At 35.7% G+C, this 25,000-nt stretch overlaps 1 protein-coding gene across 6 annotated transcripts in view; it reads right to left on the reverse strand.

The window, feature by feature from the left end:
- The window catches only part of LOC137631139 (multiple epidermal growth factor-like domains protein 6), a 238,290-nt gene that overhangs the window by 35,735 nt on the left and 177,555 nt on the right, over positions 1-25,000 (reverse strand). For 5 of the 6 annotated variants that reach the window (XM_068362813.1, XM_068362812.1, XM_068362807.1 and 2 more), the window contains 11 exons: positions 24,001-24,123; positions 20,959-21,081; positions 19,737-19,839; positions 18,645-19,429; positions 11,338-11,474; positions 11,015-11,138; positions 10,651-10,764; positions 8,009-9,709; positions 7,734-7,891; positions 4,437-4,539; positions 3,997-4,199 (listed from right to left, as the gene is read on the reverse strand). In XM_068362813.1, coding sequence (XP_068218914.1) covers positions 3,997-4,199; positions 4,437-4,539; positions 7,734-7,891; positions 8,009-9,709; positions 10,651-10,764; positions 11,015-11,138; positions 11,338-11,474; positions 18,645-19,429; positions 19,737-19,839; positions 20,959-21,081; positions 24,001-24,123 — 3,674 coding nt within the window. The remainder of the gene's footprint in view (positions 1-3,996; positions 4,200-4,436; positions 4,540-7,733; positions 7,892-8,008; positions 9,710-10,650; positions 10,765-11,014; positions 11,139-11,337; positions 11,475-18,644; positions 19,430-19,736; positions 19,840-20,958; positions 21,082-24,000; positions 24,124-25,000) is intronic. The other variant, XM_068362810.1, reaches the window with a different exon arrangement.

Here is a 25,000-nt window from a genome sequence, read left to right on the forward strand (position 1 = left end):
ACATATAGAGGCATAGAGAACAATGACACTCCCTTACCAGCTACCTGGGCTGAGGTCAGGTGTTTACTGGGCGGAGATCCAACCTCATTAGACACCTGCCAAAAAGGGTCATTTTTGGTATATGTATACCAGTATGTGTACATGTATGTATATGTCTATGTATATATTATGCATGTTTGTGTATGAATGCCTGTTTGTGTATACGTATGTATATGTCTTTTTTATATATTTATATATAAATGTGTTTTACATATACAAATAGTTTTGCTTATGTATTTATATAGATAAGGCTACCGTTATTCATATAAATAAACTGTACTGAAAGTCAAAAACAAGAATTTACCCGTCACAAAAAATGACCCTTTTTGGCAGGTGTCTAATGAGGTTGGATCTCCGCCCAGTAAACACCTGAACTCAGCCCAGGTAGCTGGTAAGGGAGTGTCATTGTTCTCTATGCCTCTATATGTATGTTCGTACGTTTACTTTCCCTTTAAAATGTAAAGAAACCTCTCTCAATAAATCAGTCCTCTGAAGAAGTATCACGAAACTAGTCAGGACTTAATCGTATATTTCGTATTTTCATTTTCCCTATGGTTCTTCTGCATCTGAGCATCACGTTTTCCTGTGATTTTTACGCATATATATATATATATATATATATATATATATATATATATATATATATATATATACATATATATATATATACATATATGTATATATAATCATATATATATATATATATATATATATATATATATATAAATATATGTGTGTATATATATGTATATATATGTATATATGATTATATATATACATATATATGTATATACACACACACACATATATGAACATATATCACAAGGACACGTGATTTCAATCAATGTAAATATCACCCACGAAAGGCATTTAATACCGAATTCTATCTTGGGAATATATATCCACTTGAAATTCATTTTATGGTAACAGCTTCTGGCCGGGTGGAGATTCGAACCCCCACCTGTGGGCCGGAAACCATGCCAGCAGCGACCCTACCGACTAAGCTATCAAGACAGCTCAGTCGGTAGGGTCGCTGCCTGCATGGTTTCCGGCCCACAGGTGGGGGTTCGAATCTCCACCCGGCCAGAAGCTGTTACCATAAAATGAATTCCAAGTGGATATATATTCCCAAGATAGAATTCGGTATTAAATGCCTTTCGTGGGTGATATTTACATACATATATATATATATATATATATATATATATATATATATATACATATATATATATATATATATATATATATATATATATATTTATATTTATATATATGAATATACGTCTATGTATATTTATACATTTTTTATTTTTCGATTACGCTCAGCAGCATTATCAGACGTATAACTTTTAGGTCTCTCCCCGTCCATCAGGTAAGGGGGAGAGTGAGTAGGCATATCCTGGTGAGAAGGGGTACCCCACATGTGCATGTGTGCGGATATCTATATAAATAGTTAGCTGTTATTTTTAGTAAAACACATTTAGGCTTCTTCCGGGTGTTGTATAGCCACATTAAAGACCCTCTGCAATTTAACCCATCGTGTAGGTTTACTCTACATAAATGTATGAATATTTCCCTGTGAAATCCAGCACACACTTTGGCAATGGTGATACTGGTTCCGGCCCACCTCCCCATACATGGCATTCCCTATTACCAAGCCTTAACGATGCCAAGACTATCCTTGAGAAGGTTATAATATCGTTCCTGGAATAATTTGACTAATCAAGGAGAAGGACATGAACAGTCAAATTCACCCCTTTTTACGTTATACGAAACTAACACTAGTGTCATCCACGTTTACACACACAAAAAAAGAAGAAAAAAAAAGGAATACATTACACTATTCTCGTTACCTATTTTAGAAATGGCTCGTTTTGGCGTAAGACAACTTGACTTAACTCTTTCACTACCAGTGGTGAATTCAACAAAACTTGATATTTATTGGAAAGCTCTTATGATAACCTTTTCCATGGCCGTTTCTAGCTGTGTGGGAGCCTAAGATAGATAGATAGATAGATAGGTAGGTACTTCATTTATCCCTGAAGAGTTTGTCAACCTGTGATGAAACGACTCCTAGCCCTTTTGATGGTCTACTAAAATGCAATGAATTATTGAAATTCAAATTTACTTATTTCACATCTACTTCAAAGTGCAATAATAATAAAAAACACGCTTAAAATAATGCTTAATCATCATCACAGTCACAAACTTACCAGAAAAACAACTAATAATTCACATTCTTCACAATAATAATGTTTTGTCCTCAACACGTCTGCTTCCTGGCTTTTTTTATTTACAGTCATCAACGAAGTCCTCACGACACCGGTTTGCCCACCTCATGGTTGATGATGATTATTGCAAGACCAGTGAGTCGATCCTGCTCATGGAAGATCTTAGATAGGTCTTTATTGGGTCCAGCTTTGAAAAGCTCCTCTCTGCTAAGGGTACAGTCACAGGCAGAGTGCAGGTGATTCTCAAGGTAACCCATAGATTGGGATACAGTTCCTCCAAATGTTTTTTGTGGGTAAAGGTGAGGAGCTTATCAGCAGTCATATCATCTGAGGGTAAGCTTGGCAGGTTTTTGACTTCTACAGCCAGTTCCTTTCCAACAATGTTCCTTTCATATCCAGTGCTCAATGTCGGGAGCAACACACCAAATCTGTCACTCACTTCACTCAGTGTTTCAAACCTGTCAGTTAAGGATTCAATAGCTGTGTCAACACCAACATTAAAGAATTTTGCTTCTAACCTCTTCATGGCATCTGCAATGGGCTCATCTGGGGCTTCATAAGCAAAGAGCTTTTTGTGATTCCTAATCTTTTCTCTTTGAGTACAACCTCTACATTCATTTCCTCACACACAAAAAAATCTTCAAATTTTCAAATTTAATATTTGAAAATTAAAAATTTTCAAAGGTAAATTTCAACTTTTCATTAGGGGCCCCTGTTAGCTAGGGAAATTTAGATTTTCAAAGCTACCCCGGGGCCGCTGGTGGCATAGGAGTCCAAGGCAATCGCCTAGCCCACCTATCGCTAGAAACAGCCCTGACCGTTCCAATGAATGTCAACTTTCCATGGTTTGGGTCATTTTGAAGATTTTTTCCCTTTTTCAAATTTGACTAAGTCACTAACAGCATTGGAAGGGTTAAACCAACCACAGACCATTTTAATGCTGCTAATTATCACCTTTCAAATGGATGGTTTTCGTGTCTTACTAAGATGAAACGTTGACTTATTATATTCTTTATCTAATGTTTGCATTACATGAAGAAAAAATGAGGACATTTACTTTTGCCTTTAACATATTTGCATCTGATTTTTTTTACCCAAAAATATAGAGAAAATAGGAGAAATGTATTTCATCAAAACGATTATTATGATATGTAACAAACCCTGCGGTGCCTTTGATTAGCCTTCATCTTTAAAAATCATCTCCAAGAAAGAATGGTATGATTTCGATGAAATTTTTACACTTTTAGCCTGTTGCTAGTATAGTTCTATCGAAGATTAAAATAGAAAATAGATATGAAAATTCTATATAAAACTCAAAGGTATTACTAGAACTTCTAGTATCTAAAGATTCTTCCTAATAGACATATAGTAGTTACTGTCTCTATTTGCAGCACTGCCAATGGAAATACCTCTTGTCCAAAACTACATTTGCAAACAACAGTCCAGGTACCACAATGGTGTTTTTTAGTAATGGACATATAAATAAAAAAGGGAGTATAAGTTCAGCGGAGGTGGGGGCAGGTGAAGGTATAGATGGGTGAACGATGAAGGAAATGGGAGAGGTTATAGGACAGGGCAGACCCCTTTGCTGAAGTTGTTTTTATAAAGGTTCTTTGCTAGTCATCACGATTCTATATTTTGAACAGTCTAAATAGAAATACACCGAGGAAGATAGACTTTAAGAAAAATTACACAAAGTATAGTCTACTGAAGTCTTCCTACCTACCTCAGGGTTACATCGAACCGTCTTCTCCTGATCACACTCGCATTGGTGACGGCAGTTCATTCCCCACGTCATGTCAGGACAAGGCAAATTACACAGCTGACCAAATCGACCAACATCGCACTCGCAGAATCCGAAGTGCCTGTTGCATCGCATCGATGGGCACTTGAAGGGACATTTTTTTCGGCAAGTAACTCCATAAAACCCTGTGGACAGTTAGGAAAACTATCACTCTATACAAAAGGAGATATGGAAATTACAAGGAAAAGCTGAAGTAATGATTTGCAAGGCCTTGTTTTGGCCAATAACTGTTTGTCAATCTCATTTTGGATCCCCAGACGAATTTAAGTTGCTCCATCTTTAAGTAAATGACATAACATGAGACAGTCAATATCGTTATATAATATATTGAATTGTTTATACACATGTCAAGAAGAGCTTACCTGCGGGGCAGCCATTTTCACAGTAATCCCCAGAAACACCTGGAGGACAAGAGCAGTTCCCTGAAACTGTGTCACACGTCCCACCATTCTCACATAAACATTCCTGGAAAGATACAAAAAAAAAAAAAATAAATAAATAAACAACTGCAAAACTACTATGGTAACACAAGAAATTATGCAGTTCTTTAGAAATATTTTCTTTTTTATAATAATCTTGATAATTTTGATAATATTAATAATTCTAATAGTACACAAATCCATTAAGAACTTATCACGTTTCATGACGCAGAGTTTCAGATTGATAACAACCTTTTTTGGTAGGGCCGTGTATCTTAGAGAGTTTTCTGAAACTCTGGTGGGCGAGGACGTTATTCTCCATGCTTAAACCCTATCAATGAATGTTGATGCGTAGCTTATTTGAAATGAGTAAAATTAACTAATTAGCCTTAACGTACATGTTTATGACGTAAGAAATACACGAAGTCACCCCTCTCAACACATGATAAACTTCATTAAACATCTATATTTTAATTAGCAATTTCCCCTTTATTGCTTTACGCATGATATTTGCACAACAGATACAAAAAAGTCAACTTACTTTGGAATCAAATTGATCTTCAATATAACCAGTTTAAATGTCAGAAATCTCTAATTAAAATGTGTACAGTACACATTTTTGTTATCTTTATCATCATTATCAATGTTGTTATTATAAATAGAATTACATTATTATTATTATTATTATTATTATTATTATTATTATTATTATTATTATTATTATTATTATTATTATTATTATTATTATTATTACAGACGTTTTACTATTATCATAATCATTATCAGTACTACAATTACTATTATCAATCTTCAGTAATCTGCACATCGGATATTCTTTTAATGGACAAGAATGTTTTCCTTTACCTCTTTTGTTTTTCCTTCAGATACTTAAAGATATAACCAAACAAATATTATTATTGGCAATCTACATCCAACAAACAGTTGTAAAAATCCGCTGATGAGAAATGTCACATATCTTTCAGTTACGAAAATCAATGTTTAGACGGTTTGGAGAGAAACAGCATCCATCTTACAGAGCCTCAAAGATACCAGCTGCTCGTACTCAGGATGGAGATCACAGTTCCTAAATACTTAAATGATTCTACTTCACTAATCCTTTCTCCATCCAATGATATTTCATTTTCCATTGCATACTCCATCCTCATCATCTCTGTCTTTCTTCTATTTATCTTCAGCCCAACATCGTGTGATATTTCATGCATTCTGGTAAGCAAGCATTGCAAATCCTGTGGTGTTCTGCTAACAAGGACAGCATCATCAGCATACTCTAGGTCTGCTAAATTCCTATCACCAATCCAGTCCAACCCTTCTCCACCATCTCCGACTATTGTACGCATTACAAAATCCATGAGTAGGATAAACAACATAAGGGAAAATACTTTCCCTTGGAGTACTCCACTGTTCACTGGAAATTCATTTGATAAGACTCCAAGAACATAACTTTGCACTTGCTATGCCTATGAACAGACTTAATCAAATTTACATATTTAAGAGGAATTCAATAAAAACGCAGGACTCTCTGCAAAATTGGCCGGTGCACACTATCAAAGGCTTTTTCATAGTCCACAAATGTCATCAAAAGTGGATTTCTATATTCTATGCATTGCTGTACAGCATGTGTAAGTGCTATGCCTCTGTAATTGTTACAATCAGTCAGGTCTCCTTTTTTTGCCAATTTCACCAACACTCCTAACTTCTATTCACCTGGTTTTACCTCTTCAAACCACATTCTACAAAATAATCTTGTAAGTAGTCTGGGAGTCCCTTCATTTTCGGCCAGTATCATCTCGGCAGTTATTCCATCGTATCCAGGGGCTTTCCATCTCTTCAGTATTTTGAGGATAGCTTTGACTTCAAACACACTGAATTCATTCATGGGAAGATCAAGGTCTTCATCAGCTTCAGGTATATCAATCAAATATTCCCTTCATATCCCCCACTCATAACCTCACTAGAAGTTACTAGAATAAATTAAGTTAATATATATAGAACCTAGCAATGCATAGGAAGCAGAAGAGATCCAGTCTACCCCTCAGAAGAGCCATTGTCCGACAGTTGTCTCCAGCATCTATTCAGCCACTACGTGCTTAGTGTCTCCTCTCAAACGTGAATAGTGTTTTCCTCTGAAACGTGAATAGTGTTTTCTCTCAAATGCAGAATTGTGTTCGATAAAATATTTGGTAATTTTAATTTTGGGTGAAGTGAAGTGAGAATTATAGTAAATTTATATTTTAAAGTTTATTCGTAACTGGCCCCATGTAATTAGGTTAAACTGTGAAGTGTATCTATTTGTCTTCACCGCTCGGTAACCTTTCGTGAGCCAAAGGACATAAGAGTAACAGTTAAGTATATGTAAGTGTAAATTTGATTAATTTTCTAAGTGTTAAAGTGTCATTTATTAATTAATTGTCAAAATTAAATATTTTTATAAATTAATTTCCCTTGAAACAAGTGATTATATAATCTATTAAAGTATCTTTTTGTCTTAGCCTAAGGTTTAGTTCAGATTCAATATTTCGAGTGATTTATGTTGGTGTTAATTTTTTTGGAATTTGTTATTTTTTTATAGAATATATTTATTTTTGCAAAGTGTTTTTTATTTGGATCACCAATAATTATTTCAGAGCTTTGCTCGTATCCCCTGACTAAGAACCAAAGTAGGAGTTGAATTACGAATAGCTCCTGTTAAAAGTAAGATAATTACCCGGTTTTCATTTTAAGTGTAAAGTAAGGAGACCTTTAAGATATATTATTCTCAGAGCTCGGAGGTATTTCTCTTGTATATCGGTTTATGTAATATAAAGCAGGTGGGATTTGGATCTTGGGAATTTACGTAATTTGCTAGTTTGAATAATATATATATATATATATATATATATATATATATATATATATATATATATATATATATATATATATATATATATATATTTCTATGTATCAAAATATATCCTCAATATGACAGGAATGGTTGAAAGAGAGAGGCAGAGAGCAATTATGAATAATTAAGAATTCCAATCGTAGTCCGTTGAAACTAATCAAGTAAGGCAATTAAGTTCCAGAGTTTCGTTATCTATATAGTTCCTGATATCCCTATATATTATTGTTTTGCCAGTCAAACCAGTTAAGAACTAGTTCCCAAAATATCCAAACACATTCTGTTGATCTTTATTGGCTTAGAAACTAAAATGAACTCTAAAGAATCTAAGGCAGACCTACCTTATTACAGCCGTCGCCATAGAAACCGGGAGGGCAGGTTTCCTGGCAGAACTGACCAGTCATTCCAGGCGGACAAACACAGCCATCGTCATTGCAGTCCCCGATACAATCTTCACAACGGACTGTGCAGCTTTCTCCAACATATCCTTGTGGACACCCTACATATGAATGGAAAAGTTACTGACTTAGCAATAATGAAAGAGAAAATCAATTGAATATTATGTAACATTAAGAAATTCCTGATAGAATCCTGCACCTAAAAGTACAGTACTTACTGGTATGTAGTGTCGTGATATTAGTGTGCTCAGATGCAGTGACTAGGTTTTTCTGGTCCTCCTCCTCCAGGACCTTGGTAACCTCTTCCTCATCCCACCTCCATGGCTTGTCTCCATCTTTTTTCCAGTGCCTATCTTCCTTGATACTCCAAGTGGTCTCCTCTTCCTCTCTTCTCCCTGGGAGTCTGGGTGTAGGATGAGGATGTCTTCCCCGACCCCTCCATTGGCCATCATCGCCTGTGTCTACAGGTGTTCTACCGGGAGTCTTCGTTGTACTAACCTTACGTCCTCCTGCAATGTCTCTATCAGTACCTTCTCTAGATGGTCGTGTGGGTGTTGGGTAAAAGACCCCAGTTCCGCTACCTTCAAATCGATTCTCTTCTTCCCATACTGACGGAGTAGAACTTCCACCAGGATACGTTTCTTCTTCAATAATTCCCACAAAGTCTTCTTCCCTAAAAGTTATTGGTTTTTTGTGTCTGCTCCCGGGGGAGATGGCCCTGTCTCCCGAACCTGCCTCTTCGCCAGGACCCCCATATCTTGGGTAAGGTAATTGATTTCCTTTTTCTTTCCAAAGGGTTTCTTCATCAACTCTTTTAAAGGTAGTGTCAAAGTGATTCGGATACTGAATGTCATTTTCATTCACTTCTGTATAGATTTCATCTATTGTTTCTTCATAGGTGCCTGGCCTTTTCCTGTCTCCTCCTCTCCCTCTGTCTCTTCCTTGTTCATGGTCTCTTCCACCACCAACTCCTCCACCCTCCTCCCACTCTCTCCCTCTGTCTCTTCCTTGTTCATGGTCTCTCCCACCACCAACTCCTCCACCTTCCTCCCAGTCTCTCCCTCTGTCTCTTCCTTGTTCATGGTCTCTCCCACCACCAACTCCTCCACCTTCCTCCCACTCTCTCCCTCTGTCTCTTCCTTGTTCATGGTCTCTCCCACCACCAACTCCTCTGCCTTCCTCCCACTCTCTCCCTCTGTCTCTTCCTTGTTCATGGTCTCTCCCACCACCAACTCCTCCGCCTTCCTCCCACTCTCTCCCTCTGTCTCTTCCTCTATCATGCTCTCTTCCACCACCAAATCCTCCACCTCCTCCTCTGCCTTTTCCGTCAAATTTTACTCCCTTACCTCTCCCTTTGTCTTGTCCTCTACCTTTAACATGAACTTCACCACCTCCCTTTACTCCTCTTCCTCCTCCTCCTTGCCCTACATCATTTCCCCCTCCTCTTCCTTGCCCGTCTACCCTTCCTCCTCCAATTTTTCTTCCTTTATCTCTTCTTCCCCAATAATAATCCTCCTCCTCACTCCTCCATTGTTCATCTATATGACCTCCTCCTCCTCCCCCATCCCCTCCTCCTCTCCAAATGGGACCTCTCCCTTCACCCCATCTGTCCTCTTCGGTCCTTCCACCCCCGCCCTTGGTAAACCCCCACCTTCTTCTTTCGTCAATCTGCAGATTTCTGTCAATGTCGAACCTCGTCTGTGTTGTAGGGCCTGCATAACTGTCCTCCCCCCAGTACCTTCTTTGTTCTTCTTCTGTTTCTTCCCATTTCTTCTCTTTATCAGTTGTCCATCCAGGTCTAGTTCGACCTAAGTTGTTATCTAAAACCGATAGGTCATTCTCAGTTATCGCGAGATCATCCTCCACTCGACTGATCGACGGCCGGGATGTCGAATGTTGAACGTCAACCGGAATACGTCCTGAGACAAAGTAATTGGTGGTAATGGCTGCGGGGTCAAATTTTGCAGATTACAAATATCAATTATGAACTAAAGCATACAATGAAAATTAATATCTATTGGAAAAATAACATACTTGTACATAGTGGGCTATTCCAGAATAGATAGTGAAGAAAATGTTCGTTTAAATAGTGTGTAATAATGTAGTAGTTTTCTTTCTATTTTAAGCAAGTAATTGTAATTTGAATTATTACTTTAAGTGACATATTAAAGAAGTTTGGTTATTTTTCGAAATAGAAATGGAAACATTTCTTGCTCATTATCTAGTTATCAGTACACAAGATGCAAATCTCATAGCATATACCATTCATAAAATAATTGTGAAATTTCAAGAACATGGAATATGGAAATAATATGTATAACATAAAACAATTAGTTGAAAGATTTTTTTTTACATTGGAAATGAATAACATGTATAACATAAAACGATGAGTTTAAGTCTTTTTCTTAACTTTGTAAATGAATAACATGTATAACATAAAACGATTAGTTTAAGTCTTTTATTAACTTTGGAATGAATAACACGTATAACATAAAACTATTAGTAAAAGTCTTTTTTAAACTTTCTATTTTATTCCGTCCATTCTCATACTTTTATGGTAAGAACGATCTAAAATTTATCCTTAACATTCTTATTGAAGATATGACTTCCACATGCTTGACAAAGTTTCGTTAGATGTATCCAAACTAGACTAAAAGCTTCACGGGCTGCACTAATCCAGGAACCAGTGCAAGCAAGAACGAAAAATGACATAACCTTCACTAATTGAACTTTACGATCTTGAGTAAAAGTCAATGCAGGTTTAATCAAGACCCTACTGGAAAGAATGCGTTATTTAGTTACGGAATACACAACAGATTGTAGAGAAGGACACTTCGAAGATCCAGCAAACAGTCCTTACCACGGCATCGAGTTTCATCTTCAAGAACGTATCCTCGTCGACAGGAGCAAGCGTAGGATCCCGGAGTGTTTTTACAGAAGTGCTCACAAATTCCCGTGCGACACTCGTCGATGTCTGTGAAGGGCAAAAACTCTTATAATAGTGTGTCTCACTGACACTTAAGGTCGTGTCATCATTGAAAACAGAAGAGAGAGAGAGAGAGAGAGAGAGAGAGAGAGAGAGAGAGAGAGAGAGAGAGAGAACTATAAGGAATGACATTGCATCTAAAAACATTCAGTTGAATATTTGCTAATTATCTATATTCGGCGTTTCATCTTTTCAAAACAAAATTACCATGTTCATAAGCCTCAGGAAAAATTCTTACCGGTGCAATTGAACCCGTTAGAACTGAGGGTAAATCCTGGGAGACAAGCGCATGCGTAGCCTGAATCAGTGTTAACGCAATCTTGCTGGCATCGGTGAGTCCTTTCCTGGCATTCATTTCTGTCCTGAGCAGCCAGATGTTTGAAAAAAAATATAGTTAAATATTGTAGATAAAACTAAAAATATATTGAAATTAGTTATAATCTGGAATTTATTTTGATAATAAACACTAGTTTCTAATCTTGAAGAGATAAGTGGCATTGTTTAATTGTGAAATTATATTATTTTGGTTTAATAACACATTGAGACTAATATTCTGATTACCTGGCACGATCTACCATCTCCGAGGAGGCGATAACCAGCATGGCAGCTGCAAAGAGGACCGGCAGGACCTTGGTTGCAGGAATGTTGACATCCTCCATTATTGGTTCCGCAAGAATTTATCACTTCTGGCTCTGTGGCTGAAACCAAAAAGCGTAAGTTTGTAAATTCTAGCACCTTTTGAATATTTATTAATATCCTTTAATTGGCTGAGTGGTCGGTTGTTGATTTGAATTCTCCTGCAACAGACAAACTTGAATATTTCAAACAACCCATTGAGTGAGGACGGGGTGCGGGTGGGGTGGGGTAGGACTGCAGATAAAATATTCCCTATCTCAAGTAACTGATATAACTACAGTATTGTGTGTTAATAATGCAATGTCTACAAACTGTCAAAATTGATTAAATAAGGATCTTATGATTCTTCACAGCAATCTGGATATTTCTTGTAGACTTGAAGATACCTTATGGCCAAAATGAATTAGAAATTATTCAAATATATAATAATAGATTATTTGATAGTTTATTTCAAATATTTCAGTTTTCGTCATAACCACTTGAAGGTTCAAAGCAAAACGCTTATGTATAAAGATGGATAGAATGGTATTTATTAAACGTAGACATTTACAAAAGTACACAGATAGGGTCTATTGAATTCCCAGTTTGAGTAATGGTCATGAGCTGCAGATAGTCAACTTGGTCTAACTCATTATAGTATCCAATGTAGTCATTGATTCATCAATGGGGTACCGGCGGAACTAATCCGCCAGATGGCTCTGTGGTGAAGGGAGACACAAATGCTGACTTCACAGCCGACTGTCAATACTATCATAGGTGTAGGAACGGTTTTTTTTTTTTTTTTTTTTTTTTTTTCGGGGGTGGGGGTCGGGGCTAAAGTTTTAAAAGGCACTGACAAGGGGGGGGGGGTGTCTGGGGCCTCATAAAATTGTCTTTCACTAGGAAACACCCTTAAATGTGATTTCCTGGCGTCTGACAGCAAACTGTAGCAACAACAAAGTCATATTTTTTGGACGATTTGTATGTGACCAATTACAATTTGTACATAATAACAATCATAAAATACCCTTAGGCCTACCTGACGATTTTACCAAAAACATACCAGCGATATTAATTCTTTGCTGTAAACTCATTCCAATATTGATCAAGTTTGGTCTATCAGTTTTTTAAGCCTACAATGTTTTTACTTACTACAGTATCTATTATATCTATCAATTGTTTTAATATCGTCTAACTTCCAGCTTACAGAAGACAGTTACATTATATCTAAATTAATAATAATTTTATTTGTCTTTGGTTTTAAACTATGATGGTAAGGTATGAAGATGAAAATCTCACAAATAGAGAAGCATTCCATAGATTTAATAATATTGAATTGGTCATAAGCAATCAAAGTTTTCAAAACGCATATATATATATATATATATATATATATATATATATATGATATATATATATATATATATATATATATATATATATATATATATATATATATATATATATATATATATATATATATATATATATATATATATATATATATATATATATATATATATATATATATAATATATATATATATATATATATATATATATATATATATATATATATATATATATATATATATATATATATATATATATATATATATATAATATATATATATAATATATATATATATATATATATATATATATATATATATAATATATATATATATATATATATATATATATATATATATATATATATATATATATAATATATATATATATATATATATATATATATATATATATATATATATATATATATATATATATATATATATATATATATATATATATATATATATATATATATATATATATATATATATATATATATATATATATATATATATATATATATATATATATATATATTATATATATATAATATATATATATATATATATATATATATATATATATATATATATATATATATATAATATATATATATATATATATATATGTATATATATATATATATATATATATATATATATATATATATATATGCGTTTTGAAAACTTAAAGTATCAGGAAAAAGGAAAGACTTGGTGGAACGGTAAATGAGCATTTTACATTGCAATGTGAAGCAAAAACATTATTTTTCCGTCTTTTTACACGTGTCTACATATCTTAGGCGTATGACACAGACTTAGATGTACATGTACTGTGGTCGGTTGATTAGAAGTTTATAATCATAAAACTACATAGCATATTTTTTGTGACATCGTCACTGTAATACATATCCCTCCTTTCGGGTTTTGCACATATTTTGGCATATTTTGACCAATGAATACTTTGAAAATTATACGTTTTATCCATCAGCCGCCAGAATATTGTTGTTGTGAGTTAGTGGCGCTGTTGTTGTAAGTTAGTGGGTGGTGCGAGAGATCAACATCTCAATACTGTTTTCAGCTTTGTTGTTTCAGTCTTCAATTTAATGACATTAATCCTACCAATCAGGAGCCAGTGCCAGAGTTTTGCTTGAAATTACCTCGTACTACAACTTATATGGACCTTCATAGGGATCATCTCCAAAACTTCCCCATTGTAACTAAACGCCACATGCTGGAATTCTTCTCGTCTTGTGAGAAATGTTATGACAATAAAACAGATGTTATATGATCAGAATTAAGTTAAATGTTCTATCAGTTTGTATATTGCTTCAACCATGTAAGTACTTATACATTGTATAGCAGTGTTAATTATCAACAAAAATTTATTATGAAACCATGGTAAGCATTTGTATAGATCAAAACAGTTTTTTTTTTTTTAATTTCTATTTTTCATCTGTGGAGACAAAAGTCAGGAGAAGAATTCTAATGTCCCATTGTGTTTTCCTTGTTAGGTACATTCACTTTGCGCGATTCACCAACGATCAGGATGATATAACATTTGTGACAGCTGTGATATGAAGAATGTGACCTGTTACGAAGTAGCCATGAACGTATCCCTTTACGCGCTCGCCAACTAGTGGCAATTCAAATCCGCCAGTGCCTCATTATACAAGTTGCACTTTACCTGTGTTTCAATAGAACCTGCCTACATGGCGTAGTGAAATAAGGACCTGGGAAAGCTTTGAGATATCAGGTTGATCTCCACGTGGCTGAGTCAGTGGTGACAATGGGGACCTTCTAAATCTATATACTGTATATACCAAGGCTCTTCCCCCAATTTTTGGAGGGGTAGCTGACATAAAAAAAAAAAAAAAAAAAAAAACAAGAACAAAAGAGGACTTTTCTTCTCTTTGCTCCTCCCAACCTTCTAAATGCTATAGCAAATGTTTTCTTATAGCGGAGGCAGAACAGGGGTGCCCCTTCAGGTATGCGAGCAACCATGTTTGATGAGTGTTGCTACGAAATGTCACAAGGAACATTTGGGATGTCCATGACAGACTGGTTTCAAATTGGCAGTGTCTGTGCTTAGCGTTCGGTTGAGCTGTGATGATCAGCTACAAAGAGCATTAGATGCCTGTTATACGTCGGATGAATGAAAATCCCTTTCTCCAAGAAATAACACAAGCCAGTAAACCGTGCAATTCTGAGGGATTTTTTTTTAATGCACAAGGATCTGTGGAACTTGTTGAGGCATATGTACATCTATGTCAGGAATTAGCTATAGACTGTGCTTTCTGTTGTCCTCAGTGCCAGTTTGACATAAATGATTATACGCTAACTCAAAAGCTAGCTAGCAGATTGAACAATTGTGGCTTAAAACAAAAAATACTCAAAGACGATGAAAAATATATGTCACCAAAATATTACAAAAGTGTGAAATCCTTGAGACTGCTGAAAAAGATAGTGGGGGTAGGGCTAGTAAAATCAATCAAAGAGTCAGTACTACCAAGATAAGTGAAGAATTACTGCCTAATGATAGTGATAAAATAGAATGTTATGAAGTCACTGCAATTAAATCGAACTTTCGCCACCAAAAGGATAATAAGTAAGTTACGTCAGGTAAGAAGGGGGATAATTGTGGGTGCGTTCATGATAAAAGTGAATGTAGTTGTTATGCAATTAAAGTGTATTACCACAACTGGTACGAAGGGTTATTTAGCTAGAATTTGTCAAAAAAAGTGTCAATAACAAAGCTTCCTTTGTCAGAGTTGGTCATCATGACAACACACTGTCAGACATCATGCACGTTATTGCAAAACAGTGGGGTTCAACAGCTGATTGCAGTGGCAGGAAAGTTACCACATGTGAATTTAAAAGTGGAACATAATAAGACATGATGTACCTTTATCTGAAACGGTTATCAATGCTATTGCTGATACAGGTGCTAAGGTTTGTATTATGGGGAAAGAGTGCTATATCAGTCAAGAATGAAAATTAAACAGATGCATCATTCAAATACGAAGGTTAATCAAGATGTCGAAAAATCAATGAGAGTACTAGGTAGTGCACAATGTACGATAACTTTGGGTAAAAGTACAGATTCAGATGTAGACATCCTACTAATGTGATGTTTCTAAACTATATTTATCTGTAGATGTGTATGAGTGCTTAGAATTAGTGGATGCAAATTTCTCCCATCATGTTAATGTAGATGGAAATTCCATAAATATAGTTAGTAGAGAACAACTCTAGTGTATCGGTACTAATGACATCACAAATGACAGAAATATTTATGACATTGAGTTTCCGTTTTCCCCTCTGGAAAGTAATGTACCTGAGCTCAGAAAGTGGATTTTAGAGCATTTTCCGGTACTGTATTCAATATGATGAAATCCATTGCCGATAATAAAGGGAAATCCGCACCATATTCACTTTCTCCCTGATTCGATTCCATTTTGTGTCATACCCCATTCTAATTCCCAAACATTGGAAACAAGAGGTTAAGAAAAAGCTATACAATGATGTAAAATTGGGAATAATCAGGCTCATCTCTACAGGAACTGCAACTGATCGGTGTACAAGAATCGTGGTAGTAGCTAAAAAGAATGGAAGCCCTAAAAGAACAGTAAATTATAAAAAAAATAAACAAACTTTGTAAAAGAGAGACAATCACACCTTTGCTCCATCTGTCATGGCCTCCAGTGTGCCGGTGTGCTCATACAAAACTGTTATAGATGCTTATTCCAGGTTCCACAATGTTGAATTAGATGAGAGTCGGCTTTTGACTAACTTTATGTGACCATGGGGTAGGTGCTAGTATTGTAGGACCCCAGTAGGTAATGTTTCTGCTTTGGATGCATATTAAAAGCACTTTAATGATGTGATAGTGGACATTCCAAGGAATTTCAAAAGTCGATGATTTTCTTTTATATGAACCAATTAGCACCATTTGTTTCTACATCTTCATTAATGAAGCCTTTTCAAGACCTTTTGAAAAAATCTTTTAATTCAAAGGTGTACTGAGGTAAAATGCTGCAGGATGCATTCGAGAAAACTAAAGAAATTTTATGTAATTTGACTTGGGGTGGATTAACCTATCATGATAATTTTAAGTGAACGTTCTGTAATCACAGATTGGTCTCATGATGGACTAGGACTTTCAGCATTGCAGCAGCATTGTAATTGTGAAGAGGAAAAGGACCCATTTTGTTGCTATGGGGGATAGAGGCTTGCCTTAAGTGGAACTATACATCTAACCTAGACTCTAGTCTGAAGCCACACACTCAGGCCATCAACGTTTTGATTCAATGATACGTAGGGCATGGAAGGTATTGAATTGCTTTAGGATGGAGGAACAATTGAAACTCAAGAGGATGCATTACCATGTTTGTGACATCATTGCATTATCTTGGTAGAAGGAACCAATCCTGCCTATTTCATCCCCTGAACATCCTATTCAACAGACAGTTGTAGATATGTTTCAGGTTCGAAAACAATACCTGGGATATGCAGATAGACGGACTGGTTGCTGGAAATTGCCTCTTTTCCAAATGGCACTACTTCTGCTAAGCTGATCCCACTCTTCCAACAATATTCCATCCAGTCGGGTGCCCCGGGAGAAATTTCTCTCGATGAGTGCACCAATCTTGTAAACACGGAAATGGCTAGTTTTCTACAGAAAGGGGAAGTCATGATGAAAATATCCTTGGCTAACTACTCCCATTCCAACAGAGGGCAGAAGCAGGAGTACGTATAGAAAAGAGAACTCTGCAAGATAACTCAAGAAGTGATGGAAACAGATAGTTTGGAAAAGATATTTTGCAATATAGAAACACGTTTCAGGTATTGATTAATCACTGACACAACTGACAATTGAACGGCAACTTAGAGAGTTAGTCCCTGTGATAAAGAGCTATCATATATCATAAGATAACAGAAAAATGGGCAAACATTACAACGGACTGAGGAAAATATGAGCAGGCGCTGAGAAATGTTAAATTGCAGTAGTTGTCCAAAAAGTTGCTTATAAAGGATGGGCTTGCAATGCTAGGGTCATTGAAAGGAAAGGGTATCATCAACGTTACAAAGTTAGATGGAGTGGAAGAATACGAACGAGAAACAAAAAACATCTTCGAATCGGGGTGCAGTAAGCTTCACTCACACATACACCTTCCCCAGCTGACTCTCATGTCAAGCACCAACCCAGAAGAGGGAGGTCTAATGTAAATCCCCAGAGGGGACATGATAACTACACTATGTAATCCATAATTTTTTTCTTATAATGAGTATAAAATCATTTCCAAGGCAGTACCCTTTGTCATTTTTGTAACATTATTTTGCCTGATTTACCTTACTTCTTTTAGGTAATATTTGATAAACCTAAAATTTCATGAAAATGTAGTTAATTTATTTTAGAGAGGGGATGTAGGATGTGTTCATATATATGTGTTTGTTAAAGAAACATTAGTTTTCTTACCCCCCCCCCCCCAAATATATCTGGCAGGAGATTTTGAGTTGGCTTGGGCAGCCAGTCTGGTCATCGCCTGCAGATAGTTAACAGGATCTGACTCGTTATTTATAGCACCACAATGTAGTCACTTATTCAACAATTACTCAAGTTGCACTTCACCCATTTCAATAGAACCTATCAACACCTAACCTTTTTCTGTCTAGATTTTTGAGCTGTGATAAAGAGATACATGGAATGTAGGTAAAGGAAATTTGTTAAAAATCACTGTAGAGGCTGCTTTTTCCCCCTCAAATGACAATTAAGGAAACAGTGTGTGTCTGAGTTAATAAAAGATTTTAGAGCATTAGCATAAATATCTATCCAGGTTAACGGTAAAGAAAAAGAAAACCTTTCTTTACTCTGATTAACAGTAAACGAAGTGCTTACGAGAACAGGAATTTCCATCAGCTCCAAGTTCATATCCAGGTGGACACCGACATTCATAAGAACCCCAATTATTGAGACACTCGTGACTGCAAGCATTACTTCTCTGACACTCGTCAATGTCTTCACACGTTGACTGGTCTACAGCAAGTTTGTAACCCTCTCTGCAGGAGCATTTAACTCGACCATCTTCGACCTCACACTTGTCGTGACAGCCACCATTGTCTACTTCACAGGGATTATCTTCGACAATGCAGCTCTTCTTGTTTTCAGTGAGTCTGTAGCCATCTCGGCAGGAGCATTTGACTCTACCATCTTCAACCTCACACTTGTCCTGACAGCCACCATTGTCTATGTCACAGGGATTACCATCCACAACGCAGCTCTTCTTGTTTACAGTGAGTCTGTAGCCATCTCGGCAGGAGCATTTAACTCGACCATCTTCAACCTCACACTTGTCCTGACAGCCACCATTGTTTATGTCACAGGGATTACCATCCACAACGCAGCTCTTCTTGTTTACAGTGAGTCTGTAGCCATCTCGGCAGGAGCATTTAACTCGACCATCTTCAACCTCACACTTGTCCTGACAGCCACCATTGTTTATGTCACAGGGATTACCATCCACAACGCAGTTCTTCTTGTTTTCAGTGAGTCTGTAACCATCTCTGCAGGAGCATTTGACTCGACCATTTTCAACCTCACACTTATCATGACATCCGCCATTGTTTACATTACAGGGGTTATCTTTCGCGATGCAGCTCCTCTTGTCTGAGGCTAACTGAAATCTGGCAAGATCAAAAGAGAAAAAATAAAATGAAAATAACTGCTACGAAGAAACCTATGCCACTGGGATTAGTATATTTTTGTTACAGTTTACCAAAAACATGTATCTTTAACGAATGGAACACATGGGGACTTGCAATGTTGTCACTTATGAAGGCATTTTTAAATCATGGGTTATTCTTTCAATGGGTTATGAACGATGCAAGGGTATCCTTTATGGAAAGATGGAACTTATGCTTCAAATAGTGTTTTTGATCAAATAATTTAATAAATGAAGAAATCAAAAAAGAGAGGAAAAAAATATCATACCCAGGTGAACAAGAGCATGTGACACGACGACCTGATTCATGGCATATTTGTTGACATCCTCCATTCCTGATTTGACATTTCGACCTAACATGTGATGCTCGACCTGAAACCTAAGGTAATTACTACAAGGAAAGAAGTCGAATTATATGGAAAAAATATTAAAAAGTTCATTGGAAGATTAAGTTATCAATTATTAATAGATTTAGGTTAATGATGATCCTCGATCTTATCTAAAAAAATTTGTTCATCAGATGGTACATCCTATTTTGAATTGGTAATTTTAAGCACACAAATATATCCTTTAAAATATTCTTACTGTGTAATTCTACATTGATGAAAAAATTAAAATTACGATTATGTTAGTGCTCTCCGATGTATGAGGAAAGAGGGAAATGTGTAAAGATTGGGCAAGACTATTCGGTGTACAGTATAATGTAGGCAAAGGAAAAATGAGCCATAACCAGAGAAGGATCTAATGTAGTACTGTCTGGCCAGTCAAAAGACCCAATAACTCTCTAGCGGTAGTAAGGCAATGATTTCCAGATTTCAAGGAATAATAGGGCTTAGGGTTGTGGTAGTCTATTGGAACCGTCCCTGCCTGGCGATCTGGATAGAGGGTTGTGACCTGCTCAAGCTCGATAACTTCTTGTAGCATCTGCAAACTCAGCATCTTTGAGAGCTAAGGAAGGGGGAGTGGGTATGTTGAGCAAATAGGCCTACCTGCTGAGTCATTAGTAGCCATTGCCTAGCCCTTCATGGTCCTAGCTTGGGTGGAGAGGAGGCTTGGGCGCTGATCATATGTAAATGGTCTGTCTCTAGGGCACTGTCCTGTTAAGGCATTGTTATTGTTTGCCCTGCTTTTATTAACTTCCATTTTTTTTATTCGATTGATATAAGCAATAAAATTTTCTATCTCTCTAATTTAAAGTGGTAGACTTACAAACAGAAAGGTTAAAGTTTAATGCCTTTACTTTGTTGTACAAGATTTAACCGAAAGTGAATGAAAATTGCAAACTCTCTACATGCTACTAGAAACTATGAGATGATTTGGCAGTTTATTCACCATATAACCTACCGTGTAGAAAGATATTTTGAAAAAAAAATATAAAAAGTTGATGCAGAACAATAAAAAAAGATAAAAGTTCCATGAATGGCTAAGAGGTGCGAAGAACTCAGAAATATACGACGACACAGGAGGAGAAGTCACTGAAACCAAGCTAACCTATACACGTTCTGTTATCAGGCAGGAGACGCTGTTCCGGCTCACATCGACATTCGTAGGATCCATCGGTGTTGATGCAGTGATGCGAACAACCGCCATTGTGATTCTCACATTCGTCCACGTCTGAGAAAAAGAAAAAGATTGTTTAGCCTTTCATTTGCAGGTTAAGATAGACTGAAATGGCGTGGCCATGTGTTGAGGATGGATGGTGGTGAGGGAGTGAGGAGCTTCAGGAGGAGCCTGTTAGCGGGAGAAGATCGAGAGGGAGGCAGAGAATTAGATGGCGAGATAAGGTGAAGTATGATATGGAGAGAAGATGTTTGGTGGAAGAGGATGCCTTTGATAGAAGGCATTTAAGAGGCCGCATCAGGCAACCGACCCTTTAATGTAGGGAAAGAAGTAGATTATACAAAGTAAGTGATTACTGTAATTTTATGAAATGCATGAAATACTTACTAACTACTATTCTTGAATATGAAAGATTGAAAAGAAGTAGAGTTGAGTGATGCAAAAGATGAAGTTAGGAGGCAATGAAAGGTAAAAAAAAAAAGTGTTTGCAAGAACCGAGGTTAAAAGTGAAATTCTACAAGAGTTGACTTGTGAGGGTAAAATGAAAGAATGTCGGTCTCTGAATATTATAATGGAGAGTGGAATAAGGTAGGGTAGTATTTAATGCATGTATTTTGTAGTAACAATTATCAATGATTGTATGATGAGAGAGAGAGAGAGAGAGAGAGAGAGAGAGAGAGAGAGAGAGAGAGAGAGAGAGAGTCTAGCGCATGTGAAGATAAATATATATGATATGTATATATATATATATATATATATATATATATATATATATATATATATATATATATCAAGAGAGATACCGCGATTGGTAAAGTCGTCCCTGCAGGCATTGTTTCTGATCACGGCATAGGTTCAAATCCTTGCCCAGTCAGAGGCATTTATCATAAAAGAATTTCCAGTGAATAAACACTCCCAAAGGTAGAATTCGATATTAAATGCCATTGTAGTTGATATTTACATTAATTAAAATCACACCCACACCCACACACACACACACACACCCACACACACACACACACACACACACACATATATATATATATATATATATATACATTTAATATTTATATACATTTATATACATACTCGTATATATATGTATATATGTAATATATATATATATATATATATATATATATATATATATATATATATATATACATATAAATATATACATGTACATATATATGTATATAGATAAATGTATAAATATCACCCACGAATGGCATTTAATACCGAATTCTATCTTGGGAATATATATCCACTTGGAATTCATTTTATGGTAACAGCTTCTGGCCGGGTGGAGATTCGAACCCCCACCTGTGGGCCGGAAACCATGCCAGCAACGGCTCTACCGACTGAGCTATCTTTCGAACCCCCACCTGTGGGCCGGAAACCATGCCAGCAACGGCTCTACCGACTGAGCTATCTTTCGAACCCCCACCTGTGGGCCGGAAACCATGCCAGCAACGGCTCTACCGACTGAGCTATCTTGATAGCTCAGTCGGTAGAGCTGTTGCTGGCATGGTTTCCGGCCCACAGGTGGGGGTTCGAATCTCCACCCGGCCAGAAGCTGTTACCATAAAATGAATTCCAAGTGGATATATATTCCCAAGATAGAATTCGGTATTAAATGCCATTCGTGGGTGATATTTACACTGATTGAAATCACGTGTGCTTGTGATATATGTTCATATAAATGTATATATATATATATATATATATATATATATATATATATATATATATATATATATATATATATATATATATATATATATATTACTAGCTAAGCTATAACTTTATTTACAAAAGCAGGATGCTATACGCCCAAGGGTTCGAGATGGGAAAAATAGCGCAGTAAGGAAAGGAAATAATGAAATAAACTGCAAAGGAAGTAATGAATAATTGAAATAAAACAATTTAAGAACGGTAGCAAAATTAAAATAAGTCTTTCATGTATAAGATTTAAAATGGGACTTATTTCAGCCTGTTCATCATACAAGATTTACTGCAAGTTTGAACTTTTGAAATTCCTCCGATTCAACTACTTGATTAGGAAGATCATTTCAGAAATTGGTCTCAGCTGGAATAAAACTTCTAGATAACTGTATTATTTAGCCTTATGGTGGAGAAGGCATGACTATTGGAATTAACTGCATACCTAGTATTACGAACGGGATGGTACTGTCCGGGAAGATCTGAATACAAAGGAAGATCAGAATTATAAAAAATCTTATGTAATATATATAACGAACTAAGTGAACGGCAGTCAAGAGATTAATATCTATATCGGGAATGTGAAATTTAATAGACCGTAAGTTCCTATCTAATAGATAAGATGAGAATCAGCAGCTAAAGACCAGAAAGGAAAACAATATTCGAAACAAGGCAGAAGGAAATATTAAAACACTTCTTCAGAATAGACTGATATGGGAATCTCAAATAGCTCCTTGATATCGAATCAACTTTAACTTAGGAATTACTCACACTTAAAGGGAATTATAATTATATGATAAACCCATCTACTACTTCTGACACTCGAACCTATGCATTTATGAGGGTGATTGATACATGGAGGACAGTGACTTAATTCAATCAGCCATAAAGATCAATACAAGTGCATTTCAACTCTGTTTTATGGGATCCTGTCGAATTCTAGTTCAATCCATCTTCACCATGTGAGGCTATTATTACGTTGGTTATATGTGTCTGCATAATAATTATATGTACATTTAACGGCTATAGGACTGTACAAACTATATATTTTTAAAAAGGCAATCAATTACCTAAAATATTTGTCGAGATATTTCCTGGAAAATATAATAGTCAAATACTTGAGAAAGCAGAAGCTTTAACTATCATATATCAAGGAAATAAATATTGAACATAAACTAAACAATACCCAAGGATAATACGAAAAATAAACTAAGAAGGAGAATGAAGAGAAGAACATGATAATAAACTAACCTTTACAGGTGAGCTTATCCGGCATTAGCTTGTATCCAGCCGGACAGCAACAGACGAAGGAGCCAACTGTATTCCTGCATTCGTGACTGCATCCTCCGTTGTTGACTAAACACTCATTCCGATCTGCAATGGAATGACAATCACACCTCTGACTTAAGCATAATGACTCACTGATCAGAGCTGCATATTGAATTTGAATGGTTTGCCTATTTGCATAAACGTATGGGATTCTTCTCATCTGGGGGTTGAATTCTCTTTGCCCGAAATAAAATTTGCCCATAAATCTAAGTAATTATAGAAATACACACATAACCCGACCCCCCATACACACACACACACACACACACACACACACATATATATATATATATATATATATATATATATATATATATATATATATATGTGTGTGTGTGTGTGTGTGTGTGTATGTATAACACTCAAAGACTGGGTTATCATGCATTATCTGACAGTTGAATAGTTGCCTTCTCTGCTCGAAAAATTTGAGAAGCCCCAAATATTGGGGGATGGTGGCTGCAACCCCACCAACCCCACTGTCTCGTAAGTCTATGCCTATTTGGTGTATTCAAAATAATCCAAAGAATATAAATGTTAACAATGCCTTTCACTTCAATCCTGATCAGGAAACCTTAGTAGATCTGTAATTTAATTTATTAAAAAGAAGGCTTATTATTTTGTGAGCAGTAATGACAAATAATTTAGCATTGTCGTTTGTGTTATGCAGGTTTATAGTTAATTTTGAAAATATTTATTAATATATATCAAATCTAGATATAAGATTCGATGAAATGTAATTATGAATATGAAGAAATAATTATGATATGTAGTTAGGTATTTATACGGTACAAAAGCATATTTCCTCTTTTTATAGCATATAACTGTTATTTAGGTAATCAAGAAAAAATGGATAATAATGTAATCCAATGGAAATGTAACTTTCTGTACCCTAAACTACGTATTGACACTCAGATTTATATAT

This window comes from Palaemon carinicauda, chromosome 39 (genome assembly GCF_036898095.1).
Source record: "Palaemon carinicauda isolate YSFRI2023 chromosome 39, ASM3689809v2, whole genome shotgun sequence".
Lineage (NCBI taxonomy): Eukaryota > Metazoa > Arthropoda > Malacostraca > Decapoda > Palaemonidae > Palaemon > Palaemon carinicauda.